Source organism: Mytilus trossulus, chromosome 2, assembly GCF_036588685.1.
Source record: "Mytilus trossulus isolate FHL-02 chromosome 2, PNRI_Mtr1.1.1.hap1, whole genome shotgun sequence".
Classification (NCBI taxonomy): Eukaryota; Metazoa; Mollusca; class Bivalvia; order Mytilida; family Mytilidae; genus Mytilus; species Mytilus trossulus.
In genome coordinates this window covers 85,204,512-85,219,070 of record NC_086374.1, presented here as the reverse complement: position 1 = coordinate 85,219,070, position 14,559 = coordinate 85,204,512, and the positions used below count along the sequence as shown (strand labels likewise).

Here is a 14,559-nt window from a genome sequence, read left to right as displayed (position 1 = left end):
CAATGTTTTTACTATAAAATTCAGTGGTGAACGTAGTTTTGGCAATTCATAACTATGATATTGATGAGATCACGTTGGACTTTATTAGTTTCTATAATTGCTTAAAACTGAGGATATTTAGTTATTTGGAAAGGCTTGCTTTTAATAAATTCGCCAAAGTTCATTACAAACTTTTATGTATGAGTTATCCTTTCTTGGATAGTAAATATTCAATGAATAAACAAGTTAAATGTGTGTTCATGCATTGTTGTTTGAATATTGTAAATATTGTATGATAAATTGTATGAATTGACATACGTTAGTCTGTGTATTAAGTTCCTGTTGAGATAAATTGGGTTATTTGGTTTTACAGGAAAAAGGGTGTGTTTTGACCTCAGCCGGGATTTTGGAAAACAAACTTGGGAAGCTTAAACTTAATGTCCTGCTGATCAGATAGTTATTGGAAAGCTTTATTCTAAATTCGGGGATCCATTTAGATCGAGTATTTAATTATTGGAAGCTTGTTTAGGTACATATTTATATTTCATTTACAGATTTCCAGTAATTATTTTGACATAAAACGGTGAAATCTGTGACTTGATATTTTCTGGAGGTGGAGTTTATGTTATTTAAAACTAGGGGGTTTCCACATTTATATTTGGCAATCTATTGATATCTATTACTATATAATTTAATTTTGGATGTAACGCGTCTCCTAATTGGCTGACGTTATTATGTTATGAGCCTATAGACATAATTCAGTCACGTGACCGTGATGTCATCAACGTTTTTTCATGGTTTTCTACGGTTTAAAATGGAATTTAGAATTAAATTATAAGAAATTACTGTAATATTTTTCTGTCTATTCGAAATAACATAAAAAATGTGGTGCACACTGTTAAATAACCCGCTACACGCGTTATTCATTGTGCACCAATTTTTTTTATGTTATTTCTTCATTGACAGAAAAAATATTACAGTCATTCCTTAATTAAGCGTACTTGACCCAGATTATTTGATTATTTAACTGTTGTATTGAGATTAATTGTTATATTCTGTTTTCATGAAAGTCTGAAGAAATAATAACCATTTAGAAATTGAAGATCTTTCTTGACTTTTTATTTACATTTTGAATAGTTTTGACAAACCGCTTGCAAAATGCATACATTCAAAATAATCACATGCATTTTTCTACCAAGCCAGTTGTTACAAACAGTTTTGAAGCTTTCCTTGTCAAAAATTAGTTTGTGCAATTTGTTTTTGTCTTAATTGAAAAAGACAATGAATAGCTAAAGCATAAGCTGTCTTCATTGTGCTCATATATATATTTATATATATATTCCCCATCTGCAATCAAAAGGCCAGCTTTATTTGTTCATCTGAATTTAAAATTGAGTCATCAGATAAATCCAATTTCAATTTTCATAAAAATTTTGATTCCAATTAATCAACTGTTTTCATAAGTTCAAAAAAATTTAAATCATAAACTTGCATCACATAAAAACAATACACATATTTTGAAATTAAATTTTATTTTCTTTACCATGTGATAATTTTTGATGTTTTGAGTTTAAAATGACTAATAAAAAAGAAAAACTTACTCAACTCTTACAATTCCCTGTAAGCTGAAGGAATGGTAAGTGCCTAGAGAAATATAAGTGATTAGTAAACAGTGCCTCACATTGGATGACTAAACTAGAGGCTACAAGGAGTCTGTGTTGCTCACCAGATAAACATGTTTTATTCAACATCATTCAATAACTTACACAAGCATAAGATAGTTTACTAATAAAATACTTTCAAAATTCAAATTTAAATGATTAGTTTGATGTATATTACTTTTTCACATTAATTCACAAATAGTAAATTATTACAAATTAATATTTACAAAGGGACTTTATGCAAGTGTACATCCAAAATAAAAGGGTTGTTCGGCCAATCATTTCTTAATCTAAGGTCAGACATGTCAAAAGTTGGCAGTTGGTGATTAAAAAATGATGTATAAAGTTTCTGCAAGTCATAAAATCATAATTAGTTTCCTGATATATCTTTAACTTAGAATTGTGCACCATCTGAAAATCTAGAGTGCTCGCATAGATACAGCATTGCTGAATCAAAAACCATGCGGTATACTATATTACCTTGTCTCAAATGAAAGGAAAAGTTTGATGTGTCCTTTATGGAATAAATATTTTTCAATATGTAATATTTATATCTTACCCCATTTGAAATCCAGTAAAGTATTATTGTACTGTATTTTCTCTATACTGATACTAATTCTGTTTGAACAGCTGTCCAACAGAAATGAGACTTCAAAAGTTTGTTGCAACAAGTTGTTCATAACACAACACTGAATCCCTGTACATGTATCTGTGATGAAGCAGGCAACGTCTGATGGTAACATTGACAAAGTCATGTTCATAGCACAATCTATAATGGGAACAAAAATTAAATGCTAAGCAAAATAATTCTCTACAAAGGTAAGTTAACAAGAGAGAAAATGTTGAATTTTTATTACATGGAACCTTGTGGAACAATTTTAAAAAGATCCATACACTAAAACATAAGTTATTGTCTGGAATTAACAAAAATACTTATTTAATGGCCCCTAATTCCTAAACAGTTGGTACCATAACCCCAAAAATCCCTCCCAACCTTTCTTTTGTGGTATTGAACCGTCAAGTCATTGTCCCGAATCTAAATGTGACTTCAGATGACACAGAGGACAAGATCGTAACATTATATGACACAAAAAAATGTTTGCTGCAGCTGGTTTGCTGTCTTATAAAAAGTTATTCAGAGGCATACCTCTAGAACGTTAAGTGACTCACTACCTATATTTTAACTCTGTCTATGAATTTTGGTTCTTAGCATGAGAATGAGTTTCACTAAATTTGCATGAGGGAAACTATAGCAAGTGTTAAAATGAAAAAATAGTAGCAATTTCAAAGTAATAAAGTTATAAAGGGGCATAACTTTAAAATCGTAAGTGACTCACTACTGTTTGTCATTTTTGACTCTTGGCATTGTGTATGAATTTCATAAAGTTTGGAGAAGTACTTAAAGTGGTACCTAAAACTACAGGGAAATAACTCTGTAAAATCAGTTAAACACTTTAATTTTGCTGTGTTGTTAAAGGAGTATTAAGCTTCTCCATGATCAAAATTAGTGTTTATCAAACTGCTATATAACCAGTGTAATATTTCTGATATAATGGTTGGTTCAAATTTTTTGAAATTTTCATATTTATGTCAAAGTAAATACTTTCTCAAAATTTTTTGAAAATTAAAGTCAAAATTATTTTAGTGAAGTTGTTGGGTACCACGTTAAGTTTGAGTGCAGAAAGGAAAATGGAACAGACTTAAGACAGCATGACTGAAGGTCAAGGGTAACACTTAATGCCAAGGAGCATGAAAACAGAAGTTGAATAATATAGAAGCAAACAAATTATATATAAAAAAAACCCACATTATTTTGAGAAACACAAACCTTTTGTCCAACTACTTTCATAAGGATAGTGAGATTTTGAACACTTATTATCCAGAAAGTAATGGCCTATATTTGTTTCCTCATACAACTGATATAAGATATTGCTTGGCAGTGATTGCCCAATTTGATAGCCTTTGTCTTGTAGCCAGTACTTTAGTGAAAAATCTGAAATAAAATTTAATTGATTGATTGAATGATGACTCTACACCTTAGCATAACATATAAAAGGTATATTTAGGACATTAAACAAAAAAATAAAATGTAATCAGACATGCTTAGATTGATTTGTTTTCTCACAAATTCACAAGGAAACATTCGCAAATAGACATAGGTATTGAATGAGATGTGGGGTATACATTAATGAGACAGGTATTTTAAATAACATATATGTTAAATAATATTTTTTGTATTACTACCAACAGTTTATTCCAATAACACATACTCTGAGTATAAAAATCTGATGTCCAATCACAGACTGTTTTTGGAAGTAGAGTATTCTTCATTACAATATCATATTTTGGTTGTGTTTTAGCATCAAATGTAACTGACACATTTAGATTGATCAAATATAGTCTTTCTTCATACAAATTGTCAATGGTGAAACTGAAATGAAAATAAAGGATTAAATTTCAAATGAGCAATCTCTGATATTCAGACAAAATCAATGACAAGGATATGTGACCTCAGGACAAAATGTCTTGTTAGCACCATCATAAATCATTTTCAGTAAACCATGAAATTCAGGTCAAAATTATCATCTCACATTAAATATAGATATTAAATTTCAAGTTGATATGACCCAAACTTCATGGTAAACTATATTTATAACAGAAAACTCTAACCTGATAAGGGACAGATTAACAGACAGAAAAAATGATGGACAGAAATACATTGTTTTTTATATGGTCGGGTTGTTGTCTCTTTGACACATTCCCCATTTCCATTCTCAATTTTAAACATTTACCAGAATAAATAATACCCCTCTACTTTCTTAGATAGGTCATAAGTATTGAAAATGAGCTGCTTATCAAAGTGGCAAGCCTTTTTCTTCATTTTGTTAACTAAGAATTAAAAATATTTAAAAACATCATTAATTTGTGAGTTATATTACAATACATTTTGTTTCCGATAAAAATTATGAAAATAAAGAAAACCCAGGGTAACATCTCAAAATAAATTCTAAGCATAATTTTTTAACAAAAACAAATCAGTTTTCAATATTTAAGATACTCACGACATCTGAATTACACCATACAAATCTAACAATTCCTGTTTTCCTGCAAAAATTTTAACAGTATACTATTACCTTGTTTAAAAAATTCCAATAGGGAACATACTTTACATTATTGTAGAATTAAACCTATTTTCAAGACGTTTTGGCCATTGGGCTTCTTAAGTTTCTTTATTCTTATTCTGAACTACATGGCAGACATTTTTTCTTTTTCAATCATTAAGATGTAAATGACAAAAATAAAGAAACTGAAGAAGGCCAACGTTTTAATACTACAATAGTATACTATTAATCATTTTAACTGTATAAGCAATTACTGATTTCTGAAATCTATTTACAATCTCAATGAACATAACCTATAATTTTATATCATTTGAATTCATGTAAATTGTTTTCTCTTCAGCAACCTATCACACATCCTTATTTTTATTATTAGTCCAGTGGTTGTCTATGGTTGCATCAGCCATAACCTTTTGTTTGTTTAATATCATTAGTTTAATCCTGTAAATTTGGGCTGTTGGTTATTTCATTTTAAAAATGGTACCACATTTTGTTTTCTTTTGACTTTTGCAGCTTACTTTAGGTTATGGTTTTGCTGTGACCTGTACTTGTTAACATCTTTGTTCTTGATAGTAGTTTTCTTATTGGCAATCATATACTATTACTTTCTCATTATTTTTTAAGTCTATATACTATTTGATAGTGATTCATCACTGAGAATAAATAGATATCAGTGTAATATTAAATATGCAACTATTTAAGCAAAATTAAACAGTTGTTAAAATATATATATAAAAATAATGAACAACTGTCAAATAGAGACAAAACAAACAACACATGGTCCAGATAGTTTAACTTGATACTGGCACAAAATGTTTTTTTTTGTGCAAATAACACTATACACAGCATACACTATACATCTATTCCTACTTACCCCATAAATAATCAAATAATGTAATATCAAAGCTTAATTTTTCAATCCTGACAGTAAGTCTAAAATCACACGGATCAATGTTGATTCCGATCTCTAAAGCTTTTCCTAATTCTGTCACATCAACACAACATTGGAATGCTGTACAAGTCTTGTCAATATAGCAGTTCATGTTGTCATGGAGTGCTGGCAAATTCTGTATTTCTTGTAAACATTCTAAACAAAAGCATGGGTTGTGAAAAAAAATGATGGAATATAGCAGCTGCACTATTGTATCTCATTAAACTAATAATGGAATATTTAGTCTATGAAATGACATTCTGATGAAGAACCTAAAATTCAAAGATGTGCAAAACCTTAACTCAACATCAAGATAGGAGTTAAAAGACATTCAATTCCAACTTTAATATACTATTGCTATGGGGATTTCATACAACCTTGTCACCACTTCCAGTCATAAATCAGATCAAATTTTATAAAGAATTCAGTACCCTCTGCTGCCATCAATTTTTCCTCCTTTAAAAACTGCTGTGTTGTAAATAATATGTAGAGTTACAGATTATATATGGTTTTGAACGAGAGGGAATTTCTCTGCTAAAATCCTATTGAAGGGTGCAACCCCCGAGATGAAATGCAGCCAAGAAAACTTCTTTAAGTTGAGAGAGACCATAGATAATCTGTTTATAGCTATTTTCCTAGGCTAGGTCAATGACATTGGCTTATTATTTCATCATATTCTCATTCTACCCGAGGTAGAAAAATCATTCTTAGTTAAGAGTTGAGAGGGAAAATTATCACACAAAAAGATCAAAGAAGATTTTTAAAAATAATGATAATACCTGTTCTCCATCCACTGATTGGTGGAATATAAGGAGAGCTGTATCTTTCACAAGCATTATCCATAAGAAATTGTGAAATTCCTAGTGCTTCTTGTAGCTTTTTAATTTCCACAGTACTGAGTGAATGTGATGGATCAATTCCAACAGAGGTCTTCCATGATGTTAAGGAGAAATCTGAAGAAAAAAAACGAACTTGTTTTTACATGACATACATGTCTTGCAATACTGAGCAATTAGCAGGAGTGACATAAAAAGCTTATAAGATCTTGAAATAAAATTGTACGAAGTTTGAGTAGAGAAACCATGTAAATGAACAACTAAACTAGTAGAAATAAACAAAATTCCATCCCCAAGCTGAAGTCAAGGAAACATACTGGTAATAGTCAACATGAAAATAATGGTATTGTGAATTTATTATTATTCATTGAATACCAATTTTCGTGATTTTCGTGAGTACAGATGAACCACAAATTTAAGTGTTCAACGAATTACATATTTTCTATAGGCTTTGTATGCAGATATTGGCCAAACCACGAAATCAAATATCCACGAAAATGCTGGTTTTCGTCAATCCATGAAAATTGATACCCACGAAAATAAATGAATCCACAGTATATTTATACATGTAACTAAAAAAGAATGCTTACCTGGGTCTTTGAAACCAGTATGCCATTTACATGGTTTCTTTGTTAGTTTGGTGTTCCAGAAGATCAGCTGATCAAACAAACATGGCTTCTCTGATTCCAAACATACACTAACATTCATGTCTAAAAGGTAGCTACCATCACTTTCTAAGTCAAAAATGGTATAGCTGCAATGATAGTCACATATCTTTTAATTTTATAAGGCATGTTAAACATTTCAGCATGTGATGAACCCGATAAAGTTTTCATTCTTCTCCATATAGAAGGACAAGACTCGTCAAATTTAAATTTTCATTCTTTTCCATATAGAAGGACAAGACTCGTCAAATTTAAAGTTTTCATTCTTTTCCATATAGAAGGACAAGACTCGTCAAATTTAAAGTTTTCATTCTTTTCCATATTGAAGGACAAGACTCGTCAAATTTAAAGTTTTCATTCTTTTCCATATAGAAGGACAAGACATGTCAAATTAAACTTAAGAAATAATTCGTTCATGTCATGTTCTATGCTCATTTTAACATGGGTAGGCATTATATTTGTCGATATTTCATACTGAGCGTTACGCCGTTAGTGAGGTGTAAAATGTTGTCAAATATAATGCCTACCCATGTTAAAATGAACATAGAGCATGACATGAACGAATTATTTCGATTCTAATATGACAAATACAATATATTTATAGGTCGAAGCGTACGAAAATACCGTAAGAATGTTTGGCTATTCCCGTGTCCTCCCCTAGGAGTCTGTATATTACATTTCATATTTGATAAGTTTAAAAACTACTAGCAGGGAAAATATATGTTGTTTGATAAAAATATATAATTATAAAAGTTTATGTTAGCTGTTTAAACGTAAATATTTAAAAGGATAACGATGGAAATAACATTAATAAAATTTGTAAGGGTTCTGCGGAACCCAGGGTCTCGCCTACTTTTGCTGTAAATCACAGGCTCAACAAAATTTGAGGAAAAAAATCAATAAAAATATTTCTCTTGATACTATCTTTTGATTGTAATGAGAAGCTTCTGTCCATGTTTGGTAAAAATCTAGGATAGTTAATGAATCTAATAAATGTTTTGGAAACTTTAACTGCAGACTGTATGTAATGTTAACTGGAAGAAAAACTAAGTCCATTTAAAAGTAAAATACGGAAAAAATGGATTAATTTTTTTACAAAATTTACTTCTGGATACTATCTTATGATCATCAATAGGCTTCTGTCCAAGTTTGGTACAAACCCAGGATAGTTAAAGAAAGTTATTAAAATTTTAAAAAATTTAACCACAGAGTGAATGTAATGTTTCCCTGCAGAAAAACTAAGTCCATTTAAAAATAAAATACGGAAAAAATGGATTTATTTTTTTACAAAATTTACTTCTGGATACTATCTTATGATCATAAATAAGCTTCTGCCTAAGTTTGGTACAAACCCAGGATAGTTTGAGAAAGTTATTAAAATTTTAAAAACTTAAACCACAGACTGAATGTAATGTTTCCCCGCAGAAAAAACTAAGTCCATTTATAAGTAAAATACGGAAAAAATGGAATTTTATTTTCACAAAATTTACTTCTGGATACTATCTTATATTCATAAACAAGCTTCTGTCCAAGTTTGGTAGAAATCCAGTACAGTTTAAGAAAGTTATTAAAATTTCAAAAACTTTAACCACAGAGTGAATATTTGTGGACGTTGCCGACGACGCCGCCGACGACTCCGCCGACGGAAAGTAGGATTGCTTAGTCTCGCTTTTTCGACTAAAGTCGAAGGGTCGACAATAAACAGTAAGTCGGTGCGTTTGTGTCAAACATATTTTTTGTGCTCAATGTAATATTCATTTGGTACTTTGCTATTCATTTTGGTATTTAACCATATTAACCTTTTTGGTTATTAGCTATATTTGTGTAACCGGATGTTGTTAGCTTGTCTGATGTGAACAATAAATGTGATACTTTATTGGCTTTATTAATTTGGTTAAATCCAGTAGTTTGATGACCATCAACAACCAATACATTACAATTTGGCGACGAGGATAATCGAGGATAACAAAAGATGGCAGAAGCACGTCCAATATTGTCTGATGTTGGTTTAATTCCATTTTTTGACGTTGGCAATGACATTAATTCGTTGGGACAAAGATGGACACGCTGGCTTCGATCTTTTAATTTGTATGCAACAGGTAAAGGAGTTGTAGAGGCACAACAGAAAAAAGCATTATTGTTACACAGTGCTGGAATGGAAGTACAAGATGTGTATTATACCCTGGTGGAACGAGACCCGGGTGAACATGAAACAGTGTACGAAGTTACTGTAGAAATTTTGAACAATCACTTTACACCGCAAGTAAATAACTCTTTTCAAAGAAACCAATTCCGGGCAATGGAACAAAAACCCCAAGAAACAATTGAACAATATATAACCAGGTTACGACAAAAGGTAATTTATTGCAATTTTGGTAATGTAGACGAAGCTATTTGCGACCAAGTAATAGACAAATGTAGTTCAAAGAGATTGAGAAGAAAATTGTTAGAAAGGCACAATGTTACCTTACAGCAATTGCGTGAAACTGCACAGGCAATGGAAGCTGCAGAGAAACAAGCAACTTCGATAGAACAACCAATTGAATCTGTCAACAAAGTTTCAACTTATGCAAGTAAGAAACAAAATCAAAATAAATCAGAGTTTAAACAAATATCATGCTACGCATGTGGGTTTTCTGGACATTACAAAACAGACCCAAAATGCCCAGCAAAAGGGAAGAAATGCAGATTATGCCAAAATGAAGGACATTTTGAAAAATGTTGCAAGTCGAAGAAAAAAATTTCAAAGAATCACTTTTCAAGAAAAACAAATGTGCGACATGTTGAGTCTGCAGATGATACATGCAGTGAACCAGATTACGATAACGAAGATGATGATTATGCATTTACAGTACATGGGAATCAAGGCAAAGTCAGCAAATTTACAGTTAATGTTGGAGGTATAGATGTTCCTGTGGTGATTGATTCTGGTGCAACTGTAAACATTATAGATAGGACACTTTGGGAACACTTAAAGAAGAATAAGATTAAGTGCGAGTCTAAGACATCGTCTAAGAATTTGTACGCTTATGGTAGTAATAAGCCACTTACTATAGCAGGCAGTTTTAATACAAATGTTTGTGTGAACGACCACTGTGTTTCAGCTGATTTTTTCGTGATTGAGGAAGACGGCCAGGCATTACTTGGACATAAGACGTCAATAGAACTTGGTGTATTGAAAATAGAGACAAATGTTAACACAGTGACTGATAATGTGGTGAAAACTAACTATACAAGTAAATTTCCAAAGGTATTTTCAGGTGTGGGGAAATTAGTAGACTTTCAATTGAAAATTCCTATAGACAAAAGCATTCAACCTGTAATTCAGCCATTACGTCGTATACCGTATCATTTGCGAGGAAAGTTAGAAGAAAAACTGAATGAACTTGTAGAACAGGACATTATTGAAGCCGTTAATGGGCCAAGTCAGTGGACATCACCAATTGTGGTTGTACCAAAGAAGAATGGTGATATACGCATATGTGTTGACATGAGGCGTGCAAATTTAGCAGTCATGCGTGAAAGATATCCAATTCCAACTGTAGATGAGGTAATTCAAGATTTGAATCAAAGTAAAGTCTTCTCAAAGTTAGATATTAAACTTGCGTACCATCAAATTGAACTGACACCAGAGTCCAGACAGATAACTTGCTTCATGACACATAAAGGAATATTCCGATATAAAAGGCTCATGTTTGGAATAAACTGCGCCCCAGAGATGTATAACAAAGTAATGAGTCAGGTATTTCAAGGACTTGAAGGAGTAAGAAACATTTTTGATGATGTTGTTGTGTATGGCTCGACTTCTAATGAGCATAATGAGAGACTCGATGCTGTTCTTCAAAGATTAGAGGAAAGAGGACTGACACTTAATATTGACAAGTGTAAATTCAACATGGCAAACATTGAGTTTATGGGTCACATGTTATCAGAACATGGGATTGGTGTGTCTCAGTCTAAAGTTGAAGCAATTGTAAATGCTAGAAGGCCAGAATCAGTTTCTGAGATCAGGAGTTTTCTAGGGTTAGTTAATTTTGTTGGTCGTTTCATACCAAATCTAGCAACTGTAGCAGAACCACTGCACCGCTTGCTCCACAAAGAGACAAAATTTCAATGGGGACCAGAACAAAATGATTCTTTCGAAAAATTGAAAAAAGGTCTGGTGGATGCGTCTAATTTAAGCTATTTCAGCTTGAAAGCGAAAACTCAAGTAATTGCAGATGCCAGCCCTGTAGGCTTAGGTGCTGTTCTAGTACAGAAACAGAATGATGAGTACAAAGTCATATGCTATGCAAGCAGAAGTCTCACAACTATCGAAAGGAAGTATTCACAAACAGAAAAAGAGGCGTTGGGGTTAGTATGGGCCTGTGAGAGGTTCCACATGTATTTACTGGGCCATGATTTTGAGTTGCTAACAGATCATCGTCCGTTGGAATTTATATTCTCGCCTAAGTCTAAACCATGTGCTCGAGTTGAAAGGTGGATGCTTAGAATGCAACCTTTTAAATATGTTGTGAAATATATTCCAGGATCACAGAATATTGCAGATTCTCTATCACGGTTATTAGCGGTACTGAAAACTGAATCAAAACAAGGAGAAATAAATCAAGCTGAGGAGTATATACGTTTTGTTGCATCTGAATCTACACCAAACGCTGTAAAGATTGAAGATGTGGATAAAATGTCACTTAATGACAAAGAATTACAAAATATTAGAAATTGTTTGTTAAATGGAAGATGGCAAGATTTGCTAAACAAACAGTATTTAACAGTGAAACAGGAACTTAGTTCTATAGGTCATATTGTTCTTCGTGGAACAAGACTTATTATACCGACTGAATTGAGGAATCAGATACTGGAGTTAGGACACGAGGGACATCCTGGAATTGTTTTAATGAAACAAAGATTAAGATCAAAAGTTTGGTGGCCAAACATGGACAAGAGTATTGAAGAGTATTGTAAGTCTTGTTATGGGTGCCAGCTTGTCGCAAACCCAGAGAAACCAGAACCGATGATACGAACGTCACTTCCGTCTAAACCGTGGGAACAGATATCAGCAGATTTTTTAGGACCGTTACCGTCTGGAGAATATCTATTTACCGTTGTTGACTACTATTCAAGATGGTTGGAAGTGACAATTATGAGTAAAAGTACAAGCGCAGACCGTGTAATTGATGCTCTGGACAAAATGTTTACTATACATGGTTTACCTATTTCAATCGCAACTGACAATGGACCTCAATTTATTAGTGACACTTTTAAAACATACTTGGATCAAAATGGTATAGTGCATAGAAGAATTACACCCTTATGGCCAGCCGCCAATGGGGAAATAGAGCGTCAGAACCGTTCATTGCTAAAGCGCATGCGTATTGCAAATGCTGAAAAAAAGAACTTGAGTACTGAAATACAAACATATTTGAAGATGTACAGGTCAACACCGCATTGTACTACAGGGGTAAGCCCAGCTGAATTGTTATTTAATAGAACACTTCGCACAAAACTACCTGATATTCAGATCCGTTCACATGACGACACTGAAGTGCGTGACCGAGATAGTCAAAGGAAGGAGAAAGGAAAACTATATGCGGACACAAGAAGGAATGCGACAACAAATGATTTGAAAGCAGGAGATTCTGTCTTAGTGAAACAAAATAGAGGAAATAAATTGTCTACAACCTTCAATCCGAAACCATTCACACTGCTGGAAAAGCATGGAAATAGTGTTGTTGTTCAAAATGATGATGGTGATACATATAAGAGAAATGTCACACATATCAAAAGATTCATTGAAAGGAAATCTAGTGAAAATCAAAATGTCAATAGTGAAAATGTCAATTGTGAAAATCAAAATGTCAATAGTGAAAATCAAAATGTCAGTAGTGAAAATCAAAATGTCAATAGTGAAAATCAAAATGTCAATAAGGAAAATCAAAATGTCTATAGTGAAAATCAAAATGTCTATAGTGAAGTTCAAAATCAAAATATATCTAGTGATAATCAAAATGTGTTAAAAGGAAATCAGAATGGTGGAATTAATGATAAAGCTCAGTCTAACAAATTGATGAAATCCGTCCCAAGTCTAGAGCCGTCCAAACCGACTAGACCAACTCGTGACCGGAAACTACCATCCAGATACAAAGATTTTGTTTTAAGCAATTGAGACAATTGTCTACTTGAGTTTATAGACAGTTAATTGAGATGACAATTTTTTATTGTTTTTTGTTAAATCAAATTCTAGTCAAGAATTTAGTATTATGAACTTTAAAGTATTTTCATACATTTACTTCATACTCAGGTTAATCATGTTAATTTTGATTTTTTTTTAAAAGACAAACTTTATATTCAGTAAAATTTTTGCTGGTTAAGTTTTGAAAGATTACTTGAAAGCTAGAATTTGGAAATTTAAAGAAAAAGGAAATACAGATATTTTTTTTAGTAAAAGGGGAGAAATGTAATATTCATTTGGTACTTTGCTATTCATTTTGGTATTTAACCATATTAACCTTTTTGGTTATTAGCTATATTTGTGTAACCGGATGTTGTTAGCTTGTCTGATGTGAACAATAAATGTGATACTTTATTGGCTTTATTAATTTGGTTAAATCCAGTAGTTTGATGACCATCAACAACCAATACATTACACTCATTAGAACACGGCTTTGTTAACAATGCGTAATAAGGACGTCATATTAAAATATTAAGAAAGTTACGGGTTTACACTGAACACAAACCATTTAAGGTTCTTAACAGTATTACCGGTATATACTTACTGCAGTCGAACAACATTCTTCAAATAAGCATTCTGTCTGGTTCCTATACAAAACAAGAAATTTTAACAATACTTTTGTTGATATATGAAAAAAAAAAGATGCGTAGGAAGATCTTCACAATAAAGTCTAATTTAAAGATAACTCATTTGACTTTTAGTTATCATCAATGTTAAAGGCAGTTCTGATGTTACAGTATGATGTGAACACTTTATTTTTTTAGCTGGTTGATAGTCTTTCAGAATTTCAAAAAAGAAGAACAGCATCAGAAATGGAATTCTTGCATACTCATTCCCAAGAGAAGTAGTTATAAAAGTTTTCAAGATAATTGCCATTACTCCTATTAGTAGTCGTCTGACAGTAATTCTTGTGACATATTTGGACAATTGATAGAGAACAACTATTTGAAAATGTCTGCCCATGTCAGATTCTCTCTATTTATAAGGGTTTTCAAAATAATAGACAAAAGTTTTATTTTACCCCTATGTTCTATTTTTAGCCCTGTTCACCATCTTTGTTGGCAGACAGGGTCATTGGAAACATTTTTAAAACTAAATACCTTTATGATGATAGTGGCCTTTTTTGGTTAAATTTGGCC

The 14,559-nt window shown here is 32.0% G+C and overlaps 1 protein-coding gene across 1 annotated transcript; it reads left to right on the top strand.

The window, feature by feature from the left end:
- Nucleotides 1-9,163: 9,163 nt before the first annotated feature.
- LOC134706044 (uncharacterized protein K02A2.6-like) lies at nucleotides 9,164-14,268 on the top strand. The gene is made up of 2 exons (XM_063564753.1): nucleotides 9,164-13,024; nucleotides 14,185-14,268. Exons 1-2 carry the CDS (start codon nucleotides 9,164-9,166, stop codon nucleotides 14,266-14,268), a joined length of 3,945 nt encoding a protein of 1,314 aa, XP_063420823.1.
- Nucleotides 14,269-14,559: the final 291 nt, after the last annotated feature.

Excerpts from the sequence above, each read along its gene's own strand:
- LOC134706044 (XM_063564753.1), top strand. The coding sequence starts at position 9,164 with ATGGCAGAAGCACGTCCAATATTGTCTGATGTTGGTTTAATTCCATTT. Across the intron at positions 13,025-14,184 it reads AAAATGTCAATAGTGAAAAT|CTGGTTGATAGTCTTTCAGA; the intron begins GTCAATTGTGAA and ends TTATTTTTTTAG.